Consider the following 26,278-nt stretch of genomic DNA (forward strand, 5'->3'; position numbering starts at 1 on the left):
CGCGCTTCGTCCACCCTCCCGCCTGGGAGTGTGCAGGCTGCCGGTCTCCGGGGTCCTTCCAATGTGCGCTGGGCCTACAGCGCCCGCCCCCCGCAGCCCCAAGGCCTTACCATGGTGAGCTCTGCCGCCGCTGCCGGACTCTGCTCCTCGACCGAAAAGAAGAACCGGTACCGAAGCTCCGCGCGCCCAACGGCCACCTCCGCACGGCGCACGCTGCCCCTTATAGGCCCGCCAATGCCCAGGCGGCCATTGGTCCGGGGCGCCTCACGCGGGCCAAGGCCTAGAATCCAGCTTCTCATTGGCTGTCGCTCGACTCATGGAGTGCGGCACTTTCTGATTGGCTGCTGGTTTGGCGGGAAGGCTGCCGGGTCGAGGAAGGCCGAGCGCAGATTCAGATGTTCCGGAGCCTTCTCCGACTGGAGGTTGGAGCGGCTGTGGCGCCTGCCTGGCTGGGGCACAGGATGTTCCCATGCACGTGAGCACCCGGCGGCATGCGAATGACTTATGTCCACCTTGTGCGGCCATCCCCTCGCCAGCCACCTCAGGCCCTTGACTCCCCGCTTCGTATGCAAGGCCTTTTGCAAACGCGGCCACCTCCTAGAGGTATGACCGACATCCACCCTAAGTCTGCACCCTCGCACTTTTCCACCCCTTTCCGGTGCAGAAAGGCCTGTTCAAGCCAGCACCCTGAAATTGGGCAGGATTTTATTACTTCATTAATGAGGAATGGGTGTCCTGGGACAAGGGGGGGGGCGGTGCCCATTTGGGAGGACTTTGGAACAATTACTTGATTCTTCCATTCCGTAAAGATCGACTACACTTTCTTTAGGATCCAATGTGTCTTTTTTATTACTTTGGGAAAAGTGGGGGCAGAAGGACGGAGGCTCATCACCATAATGCAGCACTCTGTTCTGGCGTGCCAGCCATACCCTTAACTTCTCCGTAAAGGAGGGTGGGGAACCTGCCCCCTGACATGGGACATGCCAGGTTAAGGAATTGGGACTTTCCTATAGGACTCGGGGAGCCTCTGAATAGTGCCATCAGGTCTGCCCTTGGAAAGATGCCATTGGTGATGGGGGGGGGAGGGGATGTGGGAGGGTCAGAGAGAACCAGGGAAATCAGGAGAAACCCGCCCTGCCTTTTCTCCCCAGGAAAGGGAATCTTTCTGTCTTATTTAGCTTGGGCTGCCATAACAAAGTACACAGACTGCCCGGCCAGCGTGGCTCAGTGGTTGAACATCGACCTATGAATCAGGAGGTCACAGTTCGATTCTGGGTCAGGGCACATGCCCGGGTTGCAGGCTCCATCCCCAGTAGGGGGCGTGCAGGAGGCAGCGGATCAATGATTCTCATCATTGATGTTTCTATCTCTCCCTCTCCCTTTTCCCCTGAAACCCATAAAAGTATATTTAAAAATAAAAACCAAAACAAAATACCACAGACTGAGTGGCTGAAACAACAAATGATTTTCTCACAGTTCTGGATGCTAGAAGTCCCAGATCAAGTTCAGGGAGCATTGGGAGGACTTGCTTTCTGGCTTGCAGTGTCTTACTGTGTCTTCACACGAGAGGACAGGGAAGAGAACAAGCTTTCTGTCTCTTCTTTTTTTAAAAAAAATATATTTTTTTATTGATCTCAGAGAGGAAGGGAGAGGGAGAGAGATAGAAACATCAGCGATGAGAGAGAATCATGGACCGGCTGCCTCCTGCACGTCCCACACTGGGGATCAAGCCTGCAACCCGGGCACGTGCCCTTGATCGGAATCGAACCCGGGACCCTTCAGTCTGCAGGCTGACGTTCTATCCACTGAGCCAAACCAGCTAGGGCCTGATGTCTCTTCTTATAAGGACACTAATCCTATTGGATCATAGCCCCACCATTATGACCTTATTTAACCTTAATTACCTCCTATCTCCAAATACAGTCACATTGGGGGTTAGGGCTTTTAAGATAAGAATTGTGGGGAGAGTCATAATTCAGGATGTACTTTACTCAAGACTTCAACCACACCATGCACACAACTGAATTGTAGCCTGTATCAGGTTGTGTTTTTAAGTACTATTTATTTTTCTGATTATGAAAAGAACACATACTTAGAGTAGAAAGTCTGGAAATGCAGGAAAATATTAAAAACATAAAAATCCATAAACCTTCAGGCCTCCCATTTTTAGTATATTCATGTAATTATGCAACTATTACAATAATTTTAGAACATTAAAATATATTTTTTTTAGAGAGAGGAAGGGAGAGAGGGAAACATCAATCCATTGCCTCCTGCACACACCCAACCCAGTATTGAACCCATAACTTTGGTATGTGCCCTGACTGGGAATTGAACCCGGGAACTTTTTGGAATACAGGACGATGCTCCAACCAATTGAGCTACACTGGACAGGGCAATTTCAAAACATTTTATCACCCCAAATTTCATTCTTTTTTTATTGCCTTTGTATGGGTATACCACATTTTATTTACCCATTCTTCAGTTGGTGAGCATTTGCACTTTGCAGATATTAATAATGCTGCTGTGAACATTTGTGTACAAGTTTTTGTGTGGACATATGTTTTTATTTTTCTAGGAGTGGATTTGCTGGGTCACATGGTAACTCCATGTTTAACCTTTTGCGGAACTGCTAAACGTGGTTTTTTTAATCCTGATTTTCTTAACATTAATCTTGTGCATTTTCACAAATTGCTCACTGTACTTTGAGCACTTGGCTTTCAATGTTTGCAAAGTTCCAAATCTTAGTAACCAATCCCCTCTTATTTGGCATTTAAGGTATTTACAATTTTCATTATTATAAATAGCATTACTTCTGTAGAGCAGATGAGTCAGACCACTGGATCCAAGGACACAGGCAGTTGTAAGGCTCTCGGTGCCTACTGATAAATGGCCTTCCAAAAAAGTTGTGACAGTCTGCATCATGGCAAGTTGAGTCTGGGAATGCCAGTTGCACACCGCCTTATATTTTAATTGTCTCCCAAGGTAAGTCACCAGAGCAGAGACTTGTTTGGGCAACTTTGACCCCATGCCCAGCTCAGTGCGCAGCACATGGTACAACTTCCTGTTACAGGAATGAGTGAGAACGAAGGAAGGCCCAGATTAGTGCAGTGGTTGGGGATGGAAAGGAGGATACAGGTGTCTTGAGTCAGCGTGAAGATTGGCTCCATGAGACTTACCACCTGGTTGACATGGTGACTCAGCGCAGACTCAAGTGGTAAGAACACATTGTGAGGCTACACTCCACAGTCATTTAGGGGCAGACGCTGGTAGGGACGGTCTCAAGACTGCCAGTAACTCTTTTTTGTACTCCACTCTGCCGGCATCAGTCTTTATGCAAAGCCCTGGAAGAATTACCTTCACTGAGCTAGCGAGGTCATCAAACTCTCTGTTCACTTGGATATCCTGAGGAGAAACCAATGATCACTTTCTGGGAACTTGACTTTTTTACTTACACACACGAGGTCTTGAAGAAGCTCCTTAGGACAGCTTCTTTCCTATGGATGACAATGGTATCACTCCCCAAACTATTAAAATCAAGAAGAGAAGGGGCTCGAGGGAGTCTTCTAGGGACCTGCTCTATTTGTTAAGCGGAGGGCTGATTATTAGATACTAGTGACCTGGTGCATGAAATTCACGCACGAAGGGGGGGGGCGGGGTGTCCCTCAGCCCGGCCTGCACCCTCTCCAATCTGGGACATCCCTTGCGCAATCTGGGACCGCTGGCTCCTAACTGCTCACCTGCCTGTCGACCTGCTTGCTCCCAACTGCCGCCCCCCTGGCCGGCCTGATCGCCCCTAACCTGCCTCTGCCTCGGCCCTGCCACCATGGCTTTGTCCAGAAGGACATCCGGAAGGTCTCCCTGTCTAATTAGCATATTACCCTTTTATTAGTATAGATACCCTATTTGTGAAAATTCACTGAGTTCTGCCCTTAATCTATGTGCACTTTTCAGCATAAATGTTGTCGATAAAAAAAAAAAAAAGAAAGAAAGAAAAACAAAGGGGCTGGGGAAAAGAGAACTGTCTTCTCTGTAAGAGCCCTTTCCATAGGGTCTGTCATCTCATTCTGTTTTCACAATGATCCTGGCTGATAGATATTAGCCCCATTGCACATAAAGACAAGACTGAGTTCTGGGACGGGTTTTACGAGAACTGTAAGGATTCAGAAGTATTTCCCTTAAAGCCGAGGATAACATCTGAGTCAGATTAGACTAATGGTAAGAGTTAAGGAACAGGAAAATAGAACACTGCATCTAGATTAGTGTTGGTCTCTAATTCAGGATCCAAGATCCCATATGATGGGCTCAGGACTTGGTTCCAGGCCTGTCTGATGGCAAATCCTGTTCTGTTTTCATTATATAAAAGCTTCTGAAAATAACCATACATTGCATTAAATAAGCATGTACTTTGGCAGGGCAATTTTATATATCGTTCCATTTTTTAGAGTGATAGAATCCAGTGCTGACAGGAATTCTCTGAGTAGAGGGAACATGGTCATGGCAAGCTCTTTTCTGGCTTTGGAGCCTAAGAGACCAGGCATTTAGGGGCAGAAGGAAAGAATAAGGATGTTCAAACCAGTTGTCCCAAGCCTGAAGGACTGAAACTGTAAAAACACATCTCTGGAAAGACTTTGACTCAAGTCTGGGCTTAAATAAATCAGGGTGGAATAAGCAGTGATTTGTGACAACTTTCTTTTAATAATTTATATTTGGGGATTCTCTCCTTAATGTTAATTGCCTTAGAAAAGAGTGACATTTGTTTTTATATTAAAAAGGCAAAATTGAATGAAAACGGGTCCCGATTTCCCTCACAGCCACACAAATGAGTCTTCCTGCACCATGATTCGCCTGCAGTCAGTACAGGAAAGGTGGGGGAGGGGGCCGCCTTGCAGGCGCTGAACCTGCAAATCCAAATATTAGTGAACAGTAAGCATTGTGCCTCTTGAGCCACTTATGCTCTCTCAGCCCATAAAGAGCCCAGGCAGGGGTCGGAGGTGAGACCACAGCAGTGCCCCCAGTCAGGCCTGGGAGTGGAGCCAGAGTGGCATTATGATCTACTTTCAGGCCTGGTGTGGGACTCAGACTCAACCACACCATGTATCTGGGCCGGGCACTCTGTTCCTCTAAGCCCCACTTCCTTCCTCTAAATATGTATACCTCAGGGCTGTGGGGAGGCTGAGAGGTGAGGTTTATGAAAAGTTCTTACAGAGAAATCCAGCAGTTCCAGGGCAGACACTGGATTATCCCGGACAGACTTGAGAACACCCAAGCAGCCTTCACTTCGCATGGGATTCCTGGACATCTAAGAAATACACGCACACAAAACTGAGAAAAGCTGATCCTAGGGAGGCCGGGAGGGCACCCCAAAAGGGAAGATTGGGGATCCCTTGTCTCTGATGATGTGCCTCAGAATAGCCCCACTGTCTCAACTCACAAGGTGCCTCCATCAGACAGAACACCCGGGGTGAGGCTTCAGGGCCAGGGAAGAGAGGAGGTACACACTGAGCACCTACCCGGTGCCTGGCTCTGCCCCATGCCAAGATGCAGACACACAAGACATACTCCTGCCCTTAAAGAGCTCACCCACTGGGGGAGGAGAGGAAAAAGAAACATAAAAATGCAGTGTGATAAGTGCAATGAGAGTGAGTGTGAGCCAACTCTACCTGGGAGGTAAAGGTTGGGTGGGTGATCAAATAACTGAGCTGAGCTTTACAGACGAGGTGGGTGGAGCTGGGCATTTCAGCAAGAAGAGCAACAGAGACAAAGAGAAATAAGAAAATGCACAGTATGTCTGGAGAATTCTAAGGAGCTTGGGTGAGATAAGTACATTTCAAGGCAGGAGGGAGAGGCAGGTTGGCAGAGCCCATATCCTGGCTGCAAATGACACAATACTAAGCTTGATTCTATCCACCAGGGAGCCTCTGATGGGTTTAAAACAGGGAGGGACAGAGGCATATTTCTGGTTTAGGAAGATCACCTAGTAGCAGGTGGGAAGAAAGGGCTAGAGATGAGGAACCAGCAGGTCAACAAAACTCCAGGAGGGAAAGTGAGAAGGAGGAGCAGGTAGCCTGAGAGCTCTTCAGGAGAAAGGAAGATGTGGGAAAGGGGGAGGGACAAGCTTCTGTCTGGGTGAGAAGGAGCCCTGCCCCTGTACACACACCACAAGGCAGCCTTCAGAGGGAGATAATGCATTCAGGTTGGACTCTGAGAACCCTACGTGCCTATGAGACATCTGGGGGACCATCCAGCAGGTGGAAATTTGGATCCAGAGCTTAAGAGAGAGGTCTGGGTTCTAGATCAGGAAGGGGGGGTAGGGGGTGGGAGAGGAGTGAGCCTCAGGTTGAGGATGGGAGTGATGCAGGGGGCTCCTCTGCCAGTTGAGGGAGTTGAGGGCCAGGCAAGGCTGGATAGCCCCCCCCCCCCCCCGGAGCTGGTGGTACTATCCTCCGAGCACATGCTGTTGGCACAGTGGTTCTCAGGGAGCTGCTCTATCCTCATTGCACCCTCGCTTCTCTGTCTCCTCAGCTGCTCCGTCCCCACTGGCAATCCTGGAGGAAGGAAACCCCTGCTGTGCACACAGGGCCTCAGGTAAGTCTGAGTAGTGGCCAACAGTGCACCTGGGCTGATCCTGGGTTCTAGCAAGGCCAGAGGAAGAGCAGGGGCGAGGATGGAGGGGAAGCAAGGGTGCCTCAATCAGCAGCAGCAGAGCAGCACTCTGGTGGGCTGAGAAGGAGAAAGGACAGCTGGGAGATGTGGTGATATCACTGGGAGGGAAGGATGGAGCAGGGGAGAGTCTGAAGAAGTGCACGCAGCAGGCTAGAGATGGGTGAGTGAGTGGCAAGGGGAAGGCGTGGTAAAAGAGGAATCCAGGAGGCCCCCTCCCCCACCTGGGCTCTGGAACCTGTGTTCCCTACTGCCACTGGGGTGGGCTTATGTGACAGGGGAAGCATCTGTGTGGACAGACTCAGGCAGGTCTGCTGGGACCTCCCCATCAGTCTAGCACTCACAGCAAGAATCCTCAGTGTCTTGTTGACCTGGAGGCCCAGGCCCAGGCTCCGGGCTCCCACCACAGAGATGCGGTTGTTGCTGCAACAGAAAAACATGTGCATTGTGCTATCTTCCATGTAGCTGCACAGAGCCAGACTGTCTCAGAACCCAGCTCTGGCCTCAAATGTCAGCATCTCTCATGTAATCCTCTGGCCTTGGCTCCTTACACGGGGAGGAAAGGAGGGAAGGACTTCAGCAGACAGGCCCTGCTCACTCTGCAGCTCCTGGGAGGGGCTCAGCCCTGGCAGCCCAAGCATGACCTGTCAGGCTTCTGTCCCTCTCTTTCCCTCTGGACTTGCGGCCCCTCCTCTGGTTACCTGCCGAGGGCTGAGAGTCTGCCTGGGCGGGGAGGAGCAGCACACACTGCAGGCCCCCCAGCAGCCACCTGCTGAGGAGAGCATGCATGTGGACCCACTTATCAGAGTCCGCTCCTCTTCTGAAAGGGAGGAAAACTCACACAGAGCACCCAGCCCACACCAGGCTCTGCTAAAGAGACTTTACATACATTGGCAATTCCCAGCCCCTGCCTGTGTGGTAGGAATTATGAGTCCAGTGTGTAAGTGATGACCTTGAATGAGAGGATGGAGCTAGGTGCTCCTGGATTGTGGCTCAAGCCCATCATAGATTGATCAGTTTGGGAATTGAAGTGGTGAACAGCAGCAAGATCACGGCGCCCCTGGTCCCTGGGGTGGCTATGGGCCCTGAGACTGTGACAGGGGGGGCACCCTGTGCTCCTCACCTCATGTTGAGTTCCTCCAACACATTGTTGGTCCGAAGTGCCTCACCCACTGCAGAGGCTCCAGGATCTCCAAAGCCATTGTATGAGATGTCCAGGACTCTCAGGAAGATGTTTGCCTGGGATACAAAAGAGCAAAGCCATGGGACCACAAGTGACAGTGGAGAAAGCCAGAGCCACAGCCTTTGAACCCAGGACACCCGCGGTGCAGAGCACAGACTGAGAGCAGGACAGAGGTTCCAGGGAAGTCTCGGGGCTTGGATGATGGTGACCAGTAGAGCAGAACAACCGGAAGCACAGCATAGAGCAGTGGTTCTCAACCTTTCTAATGCTGCGACCCTTTAATACAGTTCCTCAAGTTGTGGTGACCCCCAACCATAAAATTATTTTCATTGCTACTTCATAACTGTAATTTTGCTACTGTTAGAATCGTAATGTAAATATCTGTGCTTTCCGATGGTCTTAGGTGACCCCTGTGAAAGGGGTCGCGACCCACAGGTTGAGAACTGCTGGCAGGGTCGCCTAAGACCATTGGAAAACACAGATATTTACATTACAATTCATAACAGTACCAAAATTACAGTTACGAAGTAGCAACGAAAATAATTTTATGGTTGGGGGTCACCACCACATGAGGAACTGTATTAAAGGGTTGCGGCATTAGGAAGGTTGAGAACCACTGGCATAGAGGGTGGGTGTGGGCGTGAATGCAGACCCCAGAGATGCCATGAGCAGGCCCCATCTTGCTTGGGAACCTCTTGAGGGGAGGTACCCCAAGGCACAGAGCAGCTCAGGGGCCTGGAGTTGGGTGAAACCTGCCCAGGGGGCAGTGATGGGAGAAGGACGGGAGCTTGTGGGTATGCTGTGAAGACAGACCTGTCACCTTGTGGGGCAGGACCCCAGCTCAGCCCCTGTTGGAGCGCAAGGCAGCAGCTGCCATTCCCTGAAGAGGACCCCAAAAAGATAGCTGACACAGAGGGCATTACAGGCATTTTGTGCCACCCTGGAGGAGACTGCAGCCACCCATTCCTGAGGCCTTTGGACCACAACCATGGGAGCAGGTGGCTTGTTAGAATGTGTGCTGGGATCTAAGCGTGTCACTCAAAGAAGCACCCATAGGGAGCATGTCACCAGACTGCACACTGTCCCTCACCATGGAGTCTATGATGTCTGGGATAAGGTGTGTAGTAATCAGCTGCGGATTCCTCAGTAAATGACATGAGAGTGGGCACAGTGTGTTGAAGTCATAAAATGGGTCTGGAAAAATAAAAGACCCAAACACAAAATATCCCTTAAGCTCTGCTTAAAAGGTCCAAGCCTCTTTTCTGAAGAGCTGCAATGATGGGGAGCTGCTCCCTGGGAGACCTGCCTTCAAGGGACAGGCTGGCTGTGGGGTGGGTGAGGGGCTCATACCCCCAGTCCTCTGGCAAAGGAGACAGCTCCTGGGCCTCGAAGATGATTCCAGCTTATGTTAAGCTCGGTGAGTCCTGTATTTTCTGCCAGGGCTGGTCCAAGCGTCTCCCCTTCCGAAACACCAAGACAGACCTTCTTATTCACTCTGTACATTCCTTCAAAAAATGATACTGATGCCCGCTGTGTGACAGGGTCTCTGCTGGGCATGAGGATCACAGAGTTGAACCAAACATGGGCTTGCCCCGCCCACAAGGATTTCGTATTTAATGGGGGAGGGATAAGTACAAATGAATGGGATGGGAACTATTATAAACTACAAACAGGAGGCATAGTGTGGGGAGGTCAGGACAGTGAGAATAGAGGAGATAACCTTGAATGTCTGCACACATAGAGGAGAGCAGACAAGCAAAGACCAAATGTACAGAGGGAGCATGAGGCACTTGTGGAAATGCATGCAGGCCTGGCACTGGGCAGGGTGAGGAGAAACCAGTGAAATGAGGTAGGAGTAATGGGCAACTGAGAGATGCTAAGAGGCCTTGAATGCTAGGCCAAGAGTCTTGGGCACTGGCCTATCATTGGTGAGGGGGCAGGGAGGGCTTTAAGAAGTGACAAGGCTGGCCCTGGCTAGTTTAGCTCAGTGGATAGAGATTTGGCCTGCGGACCGAAGGGTCCTGAGTTCAAATTCGGTCAAGGGCATGTACCTCAGTCAGTTGCAGGCTCCTACCTGGCCCGGGCCCTTATCAGGGTGTGTGCAGGAGGCAACCAGTCAATGTGTTTCTCTCACATCGATGTTTCTCTCTGTCTTTCCCTCTCTCTTCCACTCTCTCTGAAAATCAATGGAAAAAATATCCTCAGGTGAAGATTAAAACACACACACACACACACAATAACAGCCTAGCGGGGGGGAGTCACAAGGCTGGATTCCTTAGTGGGTGTAGAGAGTGGACTAGGGTTGGTGGGGGCAGATATGAGAGGTTGAGGGACTAGTTGAAAGGCTCGTGCCATGGTCTAGGCTTGAGGTGACAAGCTGGCACAGTTGTAGTGGAGAGAAGGCAGTGGTGGTAGAGAAAGGAAATGGCGGAGGGCGGCATGTAGACTGAGAAACCCTAAGAGATATTTCATATGTTAAGTGGACAGAAGCCCTAGCCACCCACCCACCCTCTCTTCACTCTGTCAGCACTCAACCAGTCTGACCTCTTCTAGGTCTCAAAAGTGCCAGCACCAACTCCCCTCCTGGCTGTCCCCTGCGTGGAACTGTTGATTTCCCTATTCACCTGGCTAACAGCTCCTCATCCTTCTAACCTGAGCTCTTGGCATTGGAAAGCCTTTCCTGCCCACTGGGCTGGGCCACCTTGGGCCTCGTGTTGACTGCTTTCATCCTTCCAGGCTCTCTGCCTAGTGTGTCTCCCCATCAGCTTGGGAGTCCCACAGGGATCTTAATTTGACCCCTCTCCATGGTCCCCACAGGTCTAGTAAGGCTGGGTTGAAGAAATGCACAGATGAAAAAAGAACTGAGCAGAGCAGAGCGCTCAGCCAGAACACTGGCCAGCAGACCCTGTAGCACCTTGGAGAGCTCCAGAGACACAGCAAAGATGCTCTGTACTGCCTCCCTGAGAAGAGGATTCCAGACCCCACCCAGGACTGGGTCTGACTCCTGCAGGTATGCAGGTTCTCAGATATGATACTTTCCTCTTCTTCAGACTCTTCCAGGGCTGGGAGGAGCGGGCGGGGGTCCCTCACGTTGTAGGGAAGCCCCTACTTTGTTGAACAGCTAGAGGGTGAGAAGTTTCTTCTACACCCATGTATGAATTGACTTCTTGTAGTTTCAATGCGACCATTACCATGGGTCAGGTGGGGAGACTGAGACCCAAGCTCCTTCACCCCTCAAGGGAGTCAGATCCTTTCTCAGGGGAACAAATGACCCCACTATGTCTGTCCTCTTCCAAGCTGGGGATCCAGCTTCATATTTGTGTAGCCTTTGCAGGGCCTTACCTTCCAGCCCCCTCCATCCTGGCCACCTCTCTGGTGCTTGCCCTCTGATGGTGCAGGCCCAGAGGGATGCCTATATTTAGTTTGTTGGAAGTCTGAAATGAGTTTCTTTTTTTATTTCACTGGCTTCTCACAATAATTTTCTTAGAAGGCAAACTGTCATTCTGGCCGTTAAATTCTAGGGCTATTTCCCACAGGCCACGGCTGGCGCCACCCCACTCACTCTAAGCAGCTTGAGACAGAGCAGTGATTCCCAAACTTTCTGGACCAGACAAACCTCCTGGGTCTTCCAGTAAAGATGCAGATGCATCCCCTCCTCCCAAGTCTGGTTCAGCAGGTGCCCAGGAATCTGTATTCCTAACCCAGGGTCCCAGATGATTCTTATAATTTATTGGAGTGGTTGGGGGCAGGCAGGTAAAATGCCATGTTCCTGGCAAAGCAGACAGCCCATGCAAAGGCCCTGGAGCATGAGAGAAAGTAGTAAGGCCAAGGAATCTCACTGATGCCTTCCACAGCACTTAGAATAAAATCTTCATGCCTTTTGCCATGTTTTGTAGCCCTTCAGCCCCCTGTGGCCTCTCTACCCCACAGCCTAGCCGCTCTCCCCTGGCTCACTGATGTCTGCCAGTCTGAGTAATATTCCTGCATGTTTATTGTCCTTCTGCTTGAAATGCTCTCCTTCTGATTTTTCCATGGCTGATTCCTCCCCACCCTGCTCATTTCCGTTTAAATGTCATCTCTGCACAGAGGCCACCTCGGCCACCCCTCTAATGGGTGGTTCCCATTCTTATCTAGAATCGTGTCCTATTTGTTGCTTTTGTAGCAGCAATAATTATGGAGAGTTATCTTGTTAATATGTGTTCCGTGAGGCCAGGGCCTTTGTTTTGTTCATGGCTAGATTCTTAGTGGCCCTATCAGCTCCCAACACATGTAGCAGCAAGCAGTGAGATATTCGTGGAGCGGATTAAGAGTCTTGTGTGGAAGGAGTGGGAAAGGTGCAGGTCTATGTGGGACCTGGGGAGCAGGAGCCAGAGCATGGATGCTCAGATGGGTCCTGCCAACCTCCACCCACCTCTGCCCCAGGAAGATGAGCTCAAGTGTCTCATGGTGGCCTTGGCCGGGTATTACCTGCTTGGTCATTTAGCTGGTTATAGCTCAGGTCCAGGGACTTCAGGCCCGTGTGGGCCAGCAGGAGTTCAGCAAGGTACTGGGCTGCCTGCTCCTCCAGGCTGTTCCCTGCCAGCTGTGCCTTCTGTATGGCGGGGTTTGCCATGAGGGCAGCGCAGACGGCCTGGGCTCCCACCGCTCCCAGCTGGTTCTCTGACAGGTCCACATCTGGGGATTGGCACCACTCCTGTCAGTGGAATTCAAAGCCAGGCGCCATCCTCTTCCACCCTGCTTCATCCCCTAAACCTCCAGGCCTGAGGTGGCAAAAGGGGCTTTGTAGCCGTACTGTCCAGGGGTGCATGGCGACTCTGGCACCTATCAGATGGGTTTCCTCAGGCCCCAGATAACTTCCCTGATGCCATCCCCACCCTATGTGTCCATGAGCTTATTTGTCAAGGAGCTAAAACCACCTGCTTCCTGTTGCTATGACAATGCCCATGATGGAGATGCGGCCACCCTGTAGATCATTTGGGCCTGGTAGTAACACAAGCCCCCCACAGAAGCTCTCACTGCTGGGGACTGACAATTATAGTCTAAGTGAGCACCTCTGTGGGCCAGACACTCATCACTTATGTGGGCCACATGCAGTTTCACTGATTCTCACCACATCTCCAAAGTCTAAGTGGTATTGTTGTGCCATTTCACAGATTGGAAATTGAGGCTCAACAAGGTTGAGCTTCTTGCCCAGGGTCCCTCTTGTTATTAATGGCAGAGGCAGCATTTGAATCCAGTCCCACCAAACACCCACCCAACCCTCCCTCCTCTCACCCTGCCTAGCCCCTCCCTGTGTGTCAAAGGACTCTCCCACCTGCACTCAGGCACTGGGAGGCCACCATTTGAAGAATGTGCTGGTCAGGGGAGGAGGTGAGTGGGTGGCGTGGGGTTGGTCAGGAAAGGGGTGGCATCAGCTTTGGGTGTACCACAGGTCTAACTCCACCCTTGTGATGAGATCCCCTCCCCAGCAACACCAGCAGGTCCCAGGTGAGAAAAGGGAGGACTCAAGTCTGCCCACCTACCACAGATGCTGCTGCTTTTTCTCAGGGCACGTGCCAGGGCCTTTGCGCCGGCCCCACAGAGCTCGTTGTCCCGAAGGTCCAGCCTCTTGACATAGGGATTGGAGGATAGTGCAGGAGCCAGAGCCCGGGCCCCCTAGGACAGAGAGGGGCCTGAAAGGCCTGATCCTTCCCCGGGCTGAAGGCCCCAGACATAGATAGCTACTACCTTGGCTCATGTTTCCAGGGCTCAGCCCACTTGGTGCCTTCCAGCTGGCAGGCCCTCCCTTTTCCCCAGGCCCAGGGGACACCTGCTTCTCATTCTAGGCTCCACCTAGATCCCACCTCCTGGAGCCTTTCCTGATTCCCCCCTCCAGCAGGTGAGGTGCCCACTGCAGGCTCCCCAGCCCTGATCCCACCTGTCACCAGATGTGAGGGTGGGACATGCCTGGCACAGAGCAAGGCCAGGGAGTGTGTGGGACAGGCTCAGGAAGGGGGCTACACCCATGGCTGCTGCCTCCCAGGTACTGTCCCTACAAGCCTGGCCCCAAGGTCCCTCCAGGGGTACCTGGGGCCCCAGGCCACGGTGCCGCAGGTTCAGCTCTGGGGCTCTCCCTTGGCGCAGAAAGCAGGAAACGGGCACGACACTGTGGGCCCGGCAAGACCTCAGGTAGAGGGTATCCTTGAGCGGTTCTCTGAGCCCATGGGTGCCTAGTAGGAGACAGAGGAGAATGTGGATCCCTCTTCAGGCACAGCCAGCCACCTTCCAAGGGTTCCCCTGTGCTCTGTCACTACCCGGCATTTCACTCTGCAGCGCGTTCTAACAGTGGAGCCTCTGATGCCCGAGGAGCATTGCAGGGAAGGCACAGGGAGTTGCCGCCACCGGCTGTGCTGACGGTGTCCCCCGGAGGGCTGAGCTCCCTGCTCTGCTGGACAAGGGCCCCTGCCCACTTGATCCCAGCCTGTCCCTTCCACTCCTGCCAAAGAAGCCCCAAAGGTGAGACCAGCCTAGCATGCCCTGCCCGGAGGCACCTTCTGTCTCCAGGTTAGAGTCCGAATCTGTGTCTGAATCCCCAGCCTCCGGGACCCCTGCAGGACGCCCAGCCGCCGTAGCCACTGCTGCCACCTCTTTCTCCTGCTCTTCACTCTCCCCAGACTTCTCGCAGGGACCCCTCATGGTTACGTCCATTTTGCATTTGCGGGCACCGATGTCAGGACTACACACACATCATCAGCCAGGGAATTTGGGCGGACCCTCCAGCTCCACCAACCAATTGCAGCGAACTGGCTTCCCTTGCAGCAAATAGAGACCGACGCAGTCACCCGGGCAACCTGGTGTTGTTGGTTGCTGCAGAAACCGCCTCTAGTCTGCTCTGAACTTGAGTCCACTCTTAGCTAAGCAGACAAGACCTTGAGCCCAAGGGTGGGCGCTTTGCGGGTGCTTATTCTCCCTGCCATCTCATGCGGTTCCAGCATCGCCCCCCTTCCCAGGACTGGGGGAGATACCTGACTCTGGGCTTTTAGTTCCTGCGCTTGGGGGATGTGGGCAGTTTGTGAGGAGGGCATTACACAGGAAGGCTTGGGGAACCTTGCAGAGCCTGGCCACCCTCCTCTCTGGAGCCAGTCACACTCTCTGTGGGTCCCAGTTCTTTCATGCTCTAGCGTCGTATAAGCAGTTTCCTTCACCAGGAACGTTCCTCCCCAACTTTGTTGAACTTCAGAATCTCCAAGTGTGGGTTCAGCGGTCACTTCTTTCTGAAGCTTTCCTTGGCCCTTCCACTGGACCCCTGCAACCCCAGTACCTCTCACAGTACCTGTACCACCTATCACTCATCCCCGCATCACCCAAGGAAGTGAGGCCTGAGGGCAGGGGACAGGGGCTGCTCCTCACTGTGTGCCCAGGGTCCGGCAGAGGGAGTCTGGAGGGGCCCAGGGCAGCTGGAGGTTGGGACTGAATGCACGATTGGGAGGTAAGAGGGGAGGCTGGATCCTGCCCGAGTGGATCCTGTCCCTTTAATAGCTGTTGGCCAGGTCCTTCTTGGACTCCTGCTTTATCTCCTGTTCAGCTGTGACTGCAGCTGCTCTGCTGACTCATGTGCCCCAGCAGCCAGCAGGAGCTGGGAGCATGGGCTCCCTAGGGGCCTTGGCAGACTGGGGGCTTCTGGATTACAAGACCGCGAAGTATGTGATGACCAGGAACTGGCGGGTGGGCGTCCTGCAGAGGCTACTGCAGCTTGGGGCTCTGGTCTACGTGGTAGGGTAAGAGAACGGCTCCTGGCCATGTTGGCTGAGGGACCATGACTGTCCTGCTGGGCTGAGGGTTGGGGGTTTGATTCTTCAGGGGCCGGGCTGGTGGTAGTGGAGGCTGGGGCAGGTTGGGACAGGGTAGTGGGTAGGCAGAAGGAAGGTTTTCTGTCTGTATAGGGGCCAGTGGGTGAAGAATAAGCCTTGTTCCCACCTGCCTCTTTTCCTGAGCCTTGTCCCTAGCCCCATGTTGGGCTCTGGGCACAGAGAAGGATGGGCTCCACTACTTGCCCATGAGGCCATGGGCAGGGCAGGATGTAGCCCCTGACACTTGTGAGAGCTAGAATACTAAGGCCCCCAATCGAATACTAAGATTCCCCGACTCACCAGTTCTGGCCGAGTCAGGGGAATCTTTAAGGAGGAAGCTGGGTCTAGCTGGGGCAGGGAGAGGGTTTTGGCTGGTGAAGGAATTGGTAGGGGGCATCTCCAAGCCCATGAGTGCCTAATAGGAGACACCATGTGGGCACTGGCTCTCCGATGCATGGCCTGTGCTGCTGGCCTGTGCAGGGTGTTGGGGGGCGGGGGAGGCGATGGGGATGAGCATGGAGAGGAAGCAGGGGACTTGAGTGATGTTCTGGGAGCCTACAGGGTGTGAGGGAGGAGGCTGAGGAAGGAGGGCCCAGCTCGGCCACTGCTCACAGTGTGCCAGGGACACACCATACGGCCCATGGCTCCTCCCCAGGTGGGCCCTCCTCGTCAAGAAAGGCTACCAGGAACAGGACCTGGACCCCCAGATTTCCATTATCACCAAACTCAAAGGCGTTTCCGTGACCCAGATCAAGGAGCTGGGGGATCGGCTGTGGGATGTGGCTGACTTCGTGAAGCCGGCACAGGTGGGTGCCTCAGTGCTGTCGCCAGGTGCTGACACCCCTGAGACCACCGTTGCAGCACACGTGTGCAAGAGAGGCATGTGCTGCCAGACGGGGTGATGACAGCTGGCGCTGTCTCAGGGCTGGGCCCGGGAAGGGCCTTACAGAGGAGAGGCACCCGGACAGGGCTACGGGGATGTGTAAGAGGTTTCCAGGTGACTGAGCGGAGGGGTCAGGAAGCCAGGCCAGGGGCAGTACATTTACAAAGGCTGCATCTGGAAGAGTGGAATGTCTGGGAACTTGACATTGAGCTTGAGCTTGAGGGTGGGGTGGGAGGAGCATGGGGGGCCAGACCCTGGAACTTCCTGTATGCCTGCCTCCCTGACCTGGGGGGCTGCTGTCAGGCCCTCCTCCGCTGCCCCTCCTACACTACATTTCTGGCCGCTTCTCCTCCCCAGATTGTCCACAGTCCGTTCCCACCTCTGTCCTGCTGATGCCCAAATTGTATCCCCAGTGACACTTGCCCCGAGCACAGTTGCCTCCTGGGTGCACACCGACCACGTCCAAAGAAAAATCATCTCCCTCTCCCAGTGGCCTCTTTTCATCCACCAGTGCAAAAGCTGGACGCAGCTTGACCCCTTCCTGCCCCCACCCCATCCTATCCATCTCGTTTTCACTGCTGCTCAGGGCACACCTGGATGAGGCTGTGGTCTTCTAGTGGGTCCCAGGTGCGCCCACGCAGCAGTCAGGTGAGCTTCCCCATGTGACATCATTAGAGCTTGCCAGCCCTTGCTTTCCAACCTTGGGAGTCTCCCTGTCCATGATGGCAGCCACCAAGTCCCTCCAGGTCCTGACCGCTGTCATAGACCTCTGCCCTCTGCCCAGCCCTTGCCTCCCCTTCCTGGGTGTACATTCCCCCAAATTCACAGAGCCCTTATGCTCAGCACACGGGTGCCAGCCACTCTTCCTGTCTTTGGCCACCATCTGCCCAGGCAGAGCTCACCACCTGCTACCCTGGCCCTTGGCCATGCGTGCCATGAGGGGTCTACCTTCCAACCAGCTGGGCATGTGCCCGGCCCGACTCAGTTCTAGATCTTTAGTGCCTACAAACAAGAGCTCCTAGAAAATTCTGGTTAAGGGAATGAGAGTGAACATGAAAAATAAACTTGTCTCAAAGAGGCAGACATGGGCTCAGAAATGGCCAGAAACCCAGCTAGCCCCCCATCTCTCCTTCAACGTGCCTCACTGGAGGCATTGTCCTGGGCACAGGGTTGATGACTCAATGAGGCCAGGGCTCCTTCCCTCACACACCACGCTGCCAGCTTCTGGCCCCTCCCATTGAGGGAGCCATGTCGCAAACCCTGACATTTGCCTTCTAGGGAGAGAATGTGTTCTTCTTGGTGACCAACTTCCTCGTGACGCCAGAACAAGTTCAGGGCCGGTGCCCAGAGGTAAGGTTGCCCAGGAGACTTCCAGCGGTTCCCAGCTCCTCTTCCAGCCCTGGGTCCCCAGCCATGTCCTCCCTTCTCCTTCCCAGGGTGCCTGAGGGCTCAGTGTGTATTATTGTATTCCAGGCACTGGGATAAAATTTTTCTGTGAATTATTTCACTTAGTTTTCACAAGCACCCTGCCTGGTAGGAATTACTGCAATTCCTCCCAGCCTGTGGGTGACAGGACTCTGGACTTCTGCGAAGTATGCTTCCAGAACCTTCCACTGTCATTCTCTGTGGGATATCCAGGCCCCTCCCCATCCTGATTCTGCCTCTGGGCACTTCCCTGTTGTCAGTGGGACACCAGGAGCCAGGCATCATGCTTAGGTGGGCTCTAATAGCAAGAACCAGGCTGGGAGATCACCTCCCCTTCCGTATGCCCAGCCCCTGTTGGTGTGTCCCCAGGCAGTTTTCATTGTTGTGGGCAAACAGAGCATACTCTTGCTCATGAGTTCAGGCTCACTGATGTCTGGGTATTTTTCGCTATGACTGTGATCGAGCAAGAGCCCCCACTCTCTGTTCATTTCTGATGCAGATTCTCCCCCTGAAATCTCACCTTTCCCTCTCACCTGGACATATTACCAAGCAAGGGCTCGCTGCCCAATGCACATAGGAACTAACGCTATGGCGCTGGCTTTTGAGGGGGAAAAAAGAGCTTTTTGGGGAGTCTGGCCAGCAAGGAGACAGGGGGCAATTCTGTCTCCCCGGTCCAGGGTTCAGGGTGCAATTTTGAGGGGTTTCAGCGCTGGCTCTTCCTGGACAGCAGACCCTTCGCTTCTGAAAGGTCTCCTGCGTTCAGGTTCTGGTCATGTCCTGGTCCTTTGGTTCCATCCTGGGGAGCAGTTAAGAGTTCACAGGTGTTACTTGTGAGTGGATTTCCAAGGTTTAAACTTTGGCTCTGGGTCTTGTTAGAAACAGGACTGGTTTGAGCCAGTTCCGCAGTTTAGGCATGTCCCAGGGGTCCCGTGTGTCACAGCACACTTGCTCTTCTCCCCAGCTGTGGATTTCCCCCGCAGTGTTTTGTATTGCAACAAAAGACACACAATGTAAGATTTATTATCTTAACCGTATTTTTAAAGATTTTTTTAATTACTTGGCTGGTGTGGCTCAGTTGATTGAGCATCGTCCCATGTACCAAGAGGTCACCAGTTCAATTTCTGGTCGAGGCACATGCCCAGGTTGTGGGCTTAGTCCTTGATTGGGGGCATGCAGGAGGCAGCCGATCTATGTTCCCCCGCCCCTCTCTCTCTCTCTCTTCCTCCCTCTGAAATCAATAAAAACATATTTTCAAAAATAAAAGATTTTAAAATTGATTTTGAGAGAGAGAGAGAGAGAGAATCATCAATGTGAGAGTGCAGCATCAATGGGCTGCCTTCTGCATGCCCATGTGCCTGGGATCGAGCCCGAACCCAGGCACATGCCCTGACCAGAAATTGAATCTGCAATCCTTCAGTGTACATGATAATGCCCAACCAGCTGAGCTACACCGGCCAGGGCTTATCTTAACCATTTTTAAGTGTACGGTTTCCCAGCTATAAATTTTGTTTGAACAATTGGGACCCAGGACATAACTCGGGAAACCTACCTCCATGGTGACAACTTTCTTTAATTGAGTCCAACGTTGAATTGCTTGCTGGACTGTGTGGTCATCTGTCCCTTGATCCCTGGTTGTTGGTCCCACCACAGTTGCTGAGGGTACCACATGTCCCTGGTTGGCCCTGCTCTCAAAAAACAGGGGAGTCACGTGCACAAAGATGTGCTTATGCTTGCCAAACACACACAATATCCTTCCCTCTCTGATGCTCAGAAGACATCTATTTAATGTTCAGTTTATAGCCTATTCTGATTTTTGCTGGGGCCATGGTTCTGTGTTTTCTGGAATCCGTGTGATTCCTCTTTGCCCATGTCCTGGCTTTGAGTCCTTCCTAAGAAACTGCCAGGGCAGATCATTCATTTGATCTGAAAACCCAGCTTCCTGAGACCAGCCAGAGTTCCTGCCAGCTCTTCTCAGGAGTCCTGGCCATCTGGTCCCTCCTAGCATATGTACTGTGCTCCTTCGGCAAACACCTGCCAAGCCTCCCCTAGGCCAGGCCCTGTGCTGGTCTTGAAAAACTCTGTCCCTTGTACTTCAAGAAACTCCTGCACAGACAGCCCAGCCAAAGTGGCTGTCCTGTGATGGGGACAGATGCTGCAGCTGGGAGACCGGGGGAGGCGCTTCTGCCTGAGGCCTCAGGAGGGGTGTCCCGTGGGACTGGAGGCTCAAGTGGGATCTTAAGAATGTCCGGGCAGAGGGCTGTGTGGGCAAGGACCTGAGCTGTGTGAGGTGAGGCAGCTCCAGAGTCATTTGCTGCTGAGTGGGTCTGGAGCCTAGACTTGGACTGGGGTGGGAAGGGGGTGGCCCGAGATCTCAGGGGCCCTGTGAACCCAGGAGGTGAATTCAATCACAGGAGCAGCAGGCAGCCAGGGATGGGCTTGGGGAGGGGTACTCCATCTTCTGTACATGGCATGGACCACTCCAGTTGCCGGGTGGAGGTGGATGAGGTCAGAGGCAAGACCCTGTGGTGGTCATCCTGGGGTCCAATTGGAGGACATGGTGGCCCAGCCAGGGTGGGGAAGAGGGGCAGACTCAGGACACAGGTGGGGACAATGGGGCAGAACAAGTGGCCCCACACTGTCCTCTGCCCACTTAGCACAGTCCCACCCCCAAAAAGTCCCATCATCTCATTTGGCTTCTCAGAATCCCCGAGCCCTTCCCTGACACTGTGTTCCTCCTGCTGCCCCTGAGCTGGGTGCCCTGGACAGTGGTGTCCATCGTCTGCCCCAGCAGAACATGGGCCTAGTCTTGATGCTCAAGGGTACCTTTCTCTCCAGGGTCTGGGACCCCAAGAAAGCTCACCACTTCTCCCTCCTGGCTGATCCCAACTCTGTGACGGTGTGCCTGCATTCATGTCCCTGTGTTACTGAAGAACAGGCAGGGAAGGGTCTAGCCTGTGAGGTCCTACTTCCCTACCCAGGCCCCTTGGATTAGGGTCCTGTCCTTTGTCTGCCACGCCCAGTGACTCCAGCATGAACTTACCCTTCCCAGGGTCCCTCCACCTTCCCTGTTGTGTGATCTGAATTGGGATCAGAGGAGTTGGGCCTCGATAAACCACTTCTGTCCCCACCAGGGACAGAACTACCAGGAGGAAAGGAGTCTTGCCTTGCTTTGGAATACAGCACCTGCACCCCTCTGGTTGGGGGCTGCTCACCCTCCCGGCTCTGACCACTTCCTTTTATTTGCACCCTCCAGCTTTTCCATGTACCCCCAAACTCTGAGAACCCTGGGGGACTAAGGTGGGTAGGACAGGTCCCTGTGGACTGCAGGGTTGGATCGCCCACTGGGTCCTTGACAACTCTACTCTCACCCACCTCAGCACCCCTCCATCCCGCTGGCTAGCTGCTGGGCCCACGAAGACTGTCCTGAAGGGGAGACAGGGACACACAGCCATGGTAACCATGGGCCCAGTCTTCCATGGGAATGGGGCTGAGGTGGGGGGGCAGGCTGTGACCCTGGGTGGCTCCTGGGTACAGGCCTGGTGGTACCTCTGTGTCTCTCCTTTTTGTCAATAGCCCCTTGTCCACCCATCCCCCACCTCAGGTCTAGAGTCTGTCTTGTGTTTTCAAGGCATAAAAACAGGCCAGTGTGTGGTGTTCAATGAGACCCACAGTACCTGTGAGATCCAGGGTTGGTGCCCAGTGGAGAGCAACATTGTACCCATGTAAGTCTCCCCCAAATCCCAAGGCAGGGTGCCAGGACCGGCAGAGCCCACCCCTCACCTCCCCCACCCCACAGGGAGCCCCTACTGGTCCAGGCCGAGAACTTTACACTGTTCATCAAAAACACTGTCACTTTCAGCAAGTTCAACTTCTCCAAGTAAGTATGGGTGAGTCCTGATGGGCCCCAGACTCCCCTTATCACCATCCTGGCCTAACCTTCCCTCCCCCACCCTCTCAGATCCAATGTCTTGGAGACCGGGGACAACACCTATTTCAAGCGCTGCCGATATGATCCCCTCTCCAGCCCCTACTGTCCGGTGTTCCGCATTGGGGACCTCGTGGCCGCAGCTGGAGGGGTCTTTGAGGACCTGGCGTTGCTGGTGGGTCTGTGGTGGGCTGGGTTCTGGGCGGACTCAGGGAAACAGTTCCAGCCCATGTGACAGTGGAACATTGATGTGCTGTGTGCAGGGCGGTGCTATAAGCATCCATGTCCTCTGGGATTGCAACCTGGACATTGGGGGCTCTGACTGCCAACCCCACTACTCCTTCCAGCTGCAGCAGAGGAGCTACAATTTCAGGTGCCACTGCCCCCGCCCCCCGTACCCACATGCTGCTCCTCAGCCAGGTGCACCTTCACCTTCCTCCTGTGGAGGTCAGGACAGACCCCACCTCTGCCGAGCCCTCTGGATGCTCCGCTCTGTGTAAGAGGGCGGTCCCAGGAGCAGGAGCGGGTATTCTCAGCTCCAGGTCCCCCAGGACAGGCCCTGTCCAGTTGCCCTCCTGAGCTCTTCCCCCTTCACCCCATCTGTCCCCACACCTGGGTTATAACTGGGACCCCCTCATCTCCAGCTGCTCCTCCACCCCGCCCTGCCTCAGCATCTCCCCTCCACAGCACAGGGGGTTCCTTTTTTACTTTTTCCTTAAGGTTTTATTTTTAAAATTTCTTAAATCTATAGAAAAAGTTCAAAGATTAATATCATGAACACGTATATACTCTTCATCTGAGTTCACCAGAGTTTTTTATTTGTTTGTTATTGTTTTACCATTTGCCACATTTGCTTCTCTCTTCCTCTTTAGAATGAGCCAGGTATAATTAGATAGATTTCAGATGCAGCCTTTGAAAAGTAAGTGGCAGACATCTAGATACTCACTCACCCCTCTCAGCACTGTGCTGAGAATGAGGACATTCCCTGTGGGACGTTCCCTATTGTCACACTCAAAAACTTCAGCATTGGCAGGCTCTGGCCAGTGGTTCAATGGTTAGAGCACTGGCCCACACACCGAAGGGTTGTGGGCTTGATTCCCAGTCAAGGGCACATACCTAGCTTCACTGACCTCCCCAGCCCTTTGCAACTCTATGGGGCTGGCTCCCTGCCCACACCCTCCTCCCCTCATCTCTGTGCTCTCACTGGCCCTACTGTCTCTACCTAGAACTCCTTCCTGAACCCTGAAAACCCAGCCTGAAAGTCTCCGCTGCAGGAAGCCTTCCCCGCTTCCTCGGGGAGACTGAGTTCCACCCTCTGGATGCTCACAACCCTGACCTGACCCCACTCATCCCCACCCCACCCCCACTGCCAGTGTCTATGTAGAGACTCTTCTGTCTCGTCCTTGTCCCCTCAGAGGGCAGGGAGCTTCTGAGAGGCAGGTTCTGGTTTGCTTTCCCCTGTGTCCTCAGCAACAACACAGAGCTGAGACCCAGGATTTGGGCTGGGCCGGAGGTTGATGGAGTCAGTGGATGAGCAAGATGGAGGCTTGGGAGGGCCAGTCAGCCTGGGAGTGGGCAGAGCAGGCCACCAGACCTTCTCTTGCCCGCAGGACAGCCACTCACTGGTGGGAAGCCTCAGGTGTGGAGGCCCGGAGCCTGCTTAAACTCTATGGGATTCGCTTCGACGTCATCGTTACTGGGCAGGTAGGAGGAGCCAGGTGGGATGGGAGAGCTGGGGTGGAAGGAGGCAACAGTCATGGTCTGACAGACTCAGCCCAGGTGTCTCTCAGGCAGGGAAGTTTGGGCTCATCCCCACGACCATCACTTTGGGCACCGGAGCAGCTTGGCTGGGCGTGGTGAGTGTGGCCAATGTGGGCTCCCTCTGGCCGCAGACTGCGCGTGCCCAGACCCGCCTGCATGCACACTGAGCCCCCTTTGCCTGCTGTTGAGTCTCAGAATGAGGGTTGGGGGTGTGGCAGGAGAGCAGGCTGAGGCCGGGACACGGGTCTACCCTGACTCTCCCAGATCACCTTCTTCTGTGACCTGCTGCTGCTGTACGTGGATGGAGAAGCCCATTTCTACTGGACAACCAAGTATGAGGAGGTGAGCGGTGGGCCCACTCTGCCACCAGGTGCTGCTGCACGTGGAGGCTGTTGGCCAGAGCCCTGACCTAATGTCTTCATCTGCAGGCAAAGGCCCCGAAGGTGACCGCCAACCCTGAGCAAACAGAGCCGGCCTCTTCACCCCCGAACCCGGCTGCCCACGTGGCTTAGAGGCGGCCCAGCTCCTGCCCCAATGGCCACTGCTCCTGCTAAGAGCCAGACGCTGATGCAAGGATGGCCCTGCCCGGGCTCTGGCCCCCACTCGCTGGCCCATTCTTGAAGCCTGTAACCATTTCCTGTGGCTGGAAAGGGTGGGTCCCACCTGGGGGACCTCATGGATGAAGCCCCTGCAGAACCAGGGTGGGGCGGGTGGGGAGAATTCTACCTTCAACTCCCAGGCAGACTGTCCTTCCCCTGACTCCAGCTTTGGAGCGGTGCTGCCTGGGGAGTGACAGAAGCCAGTCTTGCACAGAGATCTGCAGTGGAGCAGGAGCCGTGGGGAAGGGGAGAGCCCTGGGCACCGCGTGGCAGGGCGCCGGTCCAGTGCGGCTCCTGCTATGTCTGTGTCTAGAGAACTTTCTCCCAGGCTCTGTCCCCAGTGCTCCCAGCAGTGACCTGCTCACCAGCTGCCAGCACTGACCCTCCCACAGACTGTAGCCAACTCCAGCCCTGCCTGGCTCCTAGCCCTCCTCCCCTTGCCAGCACCCCCATCACAGGTAGAGCCCCCACCCTCTCAGCGGTGCTGCACTGGGTGCTGCAGTGGCCCTGGGCATCTCTCCTGTGCACTGGAACCATCCTCGTACATTGGTGAGTGAGTGCATAGCTTTTGGGAATGTTCTGTGAATTGGCAAAACTCATGCTGGCTGTTCTGAGCCTGTGGCTATAGTCAGTGTTCTGAAAGGAGGCAAGCAGACTCTTGGGGACAACCCACTAGGGCACCTCAGATGCCAGTGGCAGCCCCTCCCAGCCTAGGAGTACCCGTTAGGCCTGGGGGACCCTGGGAACCACAACAGCAGCCTCCCATTCATGGATAATCAGTGAGGGGTTCCATGCCCTGAGCGCCCACTCCATGCCAGCCCCTGTGCCCCATCCCATGGCTTTCACAACCTCCCCTCAGGCTCACTTCTTCCTGGGGCTGAGGCGTCTTTGTCCTTCTGCTCTTCCCACTCAATTGAAAGTGAAAAAGTTGGTGTGACAGTGTGTTAACATGTTCACAGAAAAATGATGACAATCCATCCAAACAAAGCAAAACCGAAACACAAGTCCTCTTCCCCCGGAACTTTATACATGTCTTCAGGTTTGTATGTGGTCTGTGGAATGGCATTTAGGGGCACCTGCAGCCTGTCTGGCTCATTGGGGTGCTGATCGTATGATAGGACAGTGGACACCCAGACAAGATGGTGCCACTTGGAACACTGTGCCTTGGCCAGCCCCTCGGTCCCTTCTGATATTTGCCTGATGTTGCCTTGAGGAACTTCTTAAGTGGAGAAATCCCACTTTCTGCAGGAATGACCATTCCCTTAACCTGCTCCCATGTGGCCTAAACATAAAATGTTCCTTGTTCTGAAATGCCTTCACAAAAATCTAGAAAAATGCATTTCAAGCCAAGAGACGGGCGGTTTTGTAAGAGGAGCTCCCCTAAGGCCTAACCGATGACCGCCTGAGAGCTGGTGTGCAGTGTTCTGGAGCTCTGACTTTTCATCTCGCAGGAGAAGGGTTCTCACAGGCAGCTACAGTGGATATGCGAGGCCTCGCATGGATGACACAGTGAACTGTAAACTTCCAGGGATATGGATGGGCCAGTGCTGGGACCCCACTGAACAAAGCACATTGGAGAGGAAGAAGTAAATTATCTCTAGTCACATGATCTTATGTATAGAAAATACTAAGGAATTCATACCAAAAACACTGAAACCAACAAGTTCAGCAAAGGTGCTGGCTACAAGATAAATAGACAAAAATCAGAGGACCTAATGTATAACATGATGACTATAACACTGGATTGTATAGTTGAAATTTGTTAAAGAGTGGAACTTAAATGTTCTGATGAAAAATCTTAAAATAGATAAATGTGTGGGATGTTAATTAGCTAGATGGGAAGACTCCTTTCAAAATGCATACATATATCAAATCATCATGAGGTGCACTTTAAATATCTTACAGTTTTCCAGTCATACCTCAATAGAGCTGAAAAATACAAAAATCAATTGTATTTCTCTACACTAGCAAAGAACTATGGAGAATGAAATTAAGAAAACAATTCTGTTT

General features: G+C 53.4%; 2 protein-coding genes across 2 annotated transcripts; one reads left to right on the forward strand and one right to left on the reverse strand.

Moving 5' to 3' along the window:
• Positions 1-3,249: 3,249 nt before the first annotated feature.
• LRRC74B (leucine rich repeat containing 74B) lies at positions 3,250-14,533 on the reverse strand (the record flags this gene model as incomplete). Its single annotated transcript, XM_079763068.1, has 9 exons — positions 3,250-3,405; positions 5,207-5,302; positions 7,008-7,086; positions 7,787-7,902; positions 9,197-9,306; positions 12,314-12,520; positions 13,369-13,501; positions 13,913-14,055; positions 14,377-14,533. The coding sequence occupies 9 exons, from the start codon at positions 14,531-14,533 to the stop codon at positions 3,250-3,252; spliced, it is 1,197 nt and encodes a 398-aa protein (XP_079619194.1).
• A 936-nt stretch (positions 14,534-15,469) lies between these two features.
• P2RX6 (purinergic receptor P2X 6) lies at positions 15,470-24,181 on the forward strand (the record flags this gene model as incomplete). Its single annotated transcript, XM_079762338.1, has 12 exons — positions 15,470-15,603; positions 16,331-16,481; positions 17,837-17,908; positions 21,361-21,436; positions 21,612-21,705; positions 21,780-21,860; positions 21,942-22,083; positions 22,172-22,281; positions 23,519-23,612; positions 23,699-23,764; positions 23,934-24,011; positions 24,098-24,181. The coding sequence occupies 12 exons, from the start codon at positions 15,470-15,472 to the stop codon at positions 24,179-24,181; spliced, it is 1,182 nt and encodes a 393-aa protein (XP_079618464.1).
• Between the last annotated feature and the right edge of the window lie 2,097 nt (positions 24,182-26,278).

This window comes from Cnephaeus nilssonii (assembly GCF_951640355.1).
Source record: "Cnephaeus nilssonii genome assembly, chromosome: 22".
NCBI classification, from domain to species: domain Eukaryota; kingdom Metazoa; phylum Chordata; class Mammalia; order Chiroptera; family Vespertilionidae; genus Cnephaeus; species Cnephaeus nilssonii.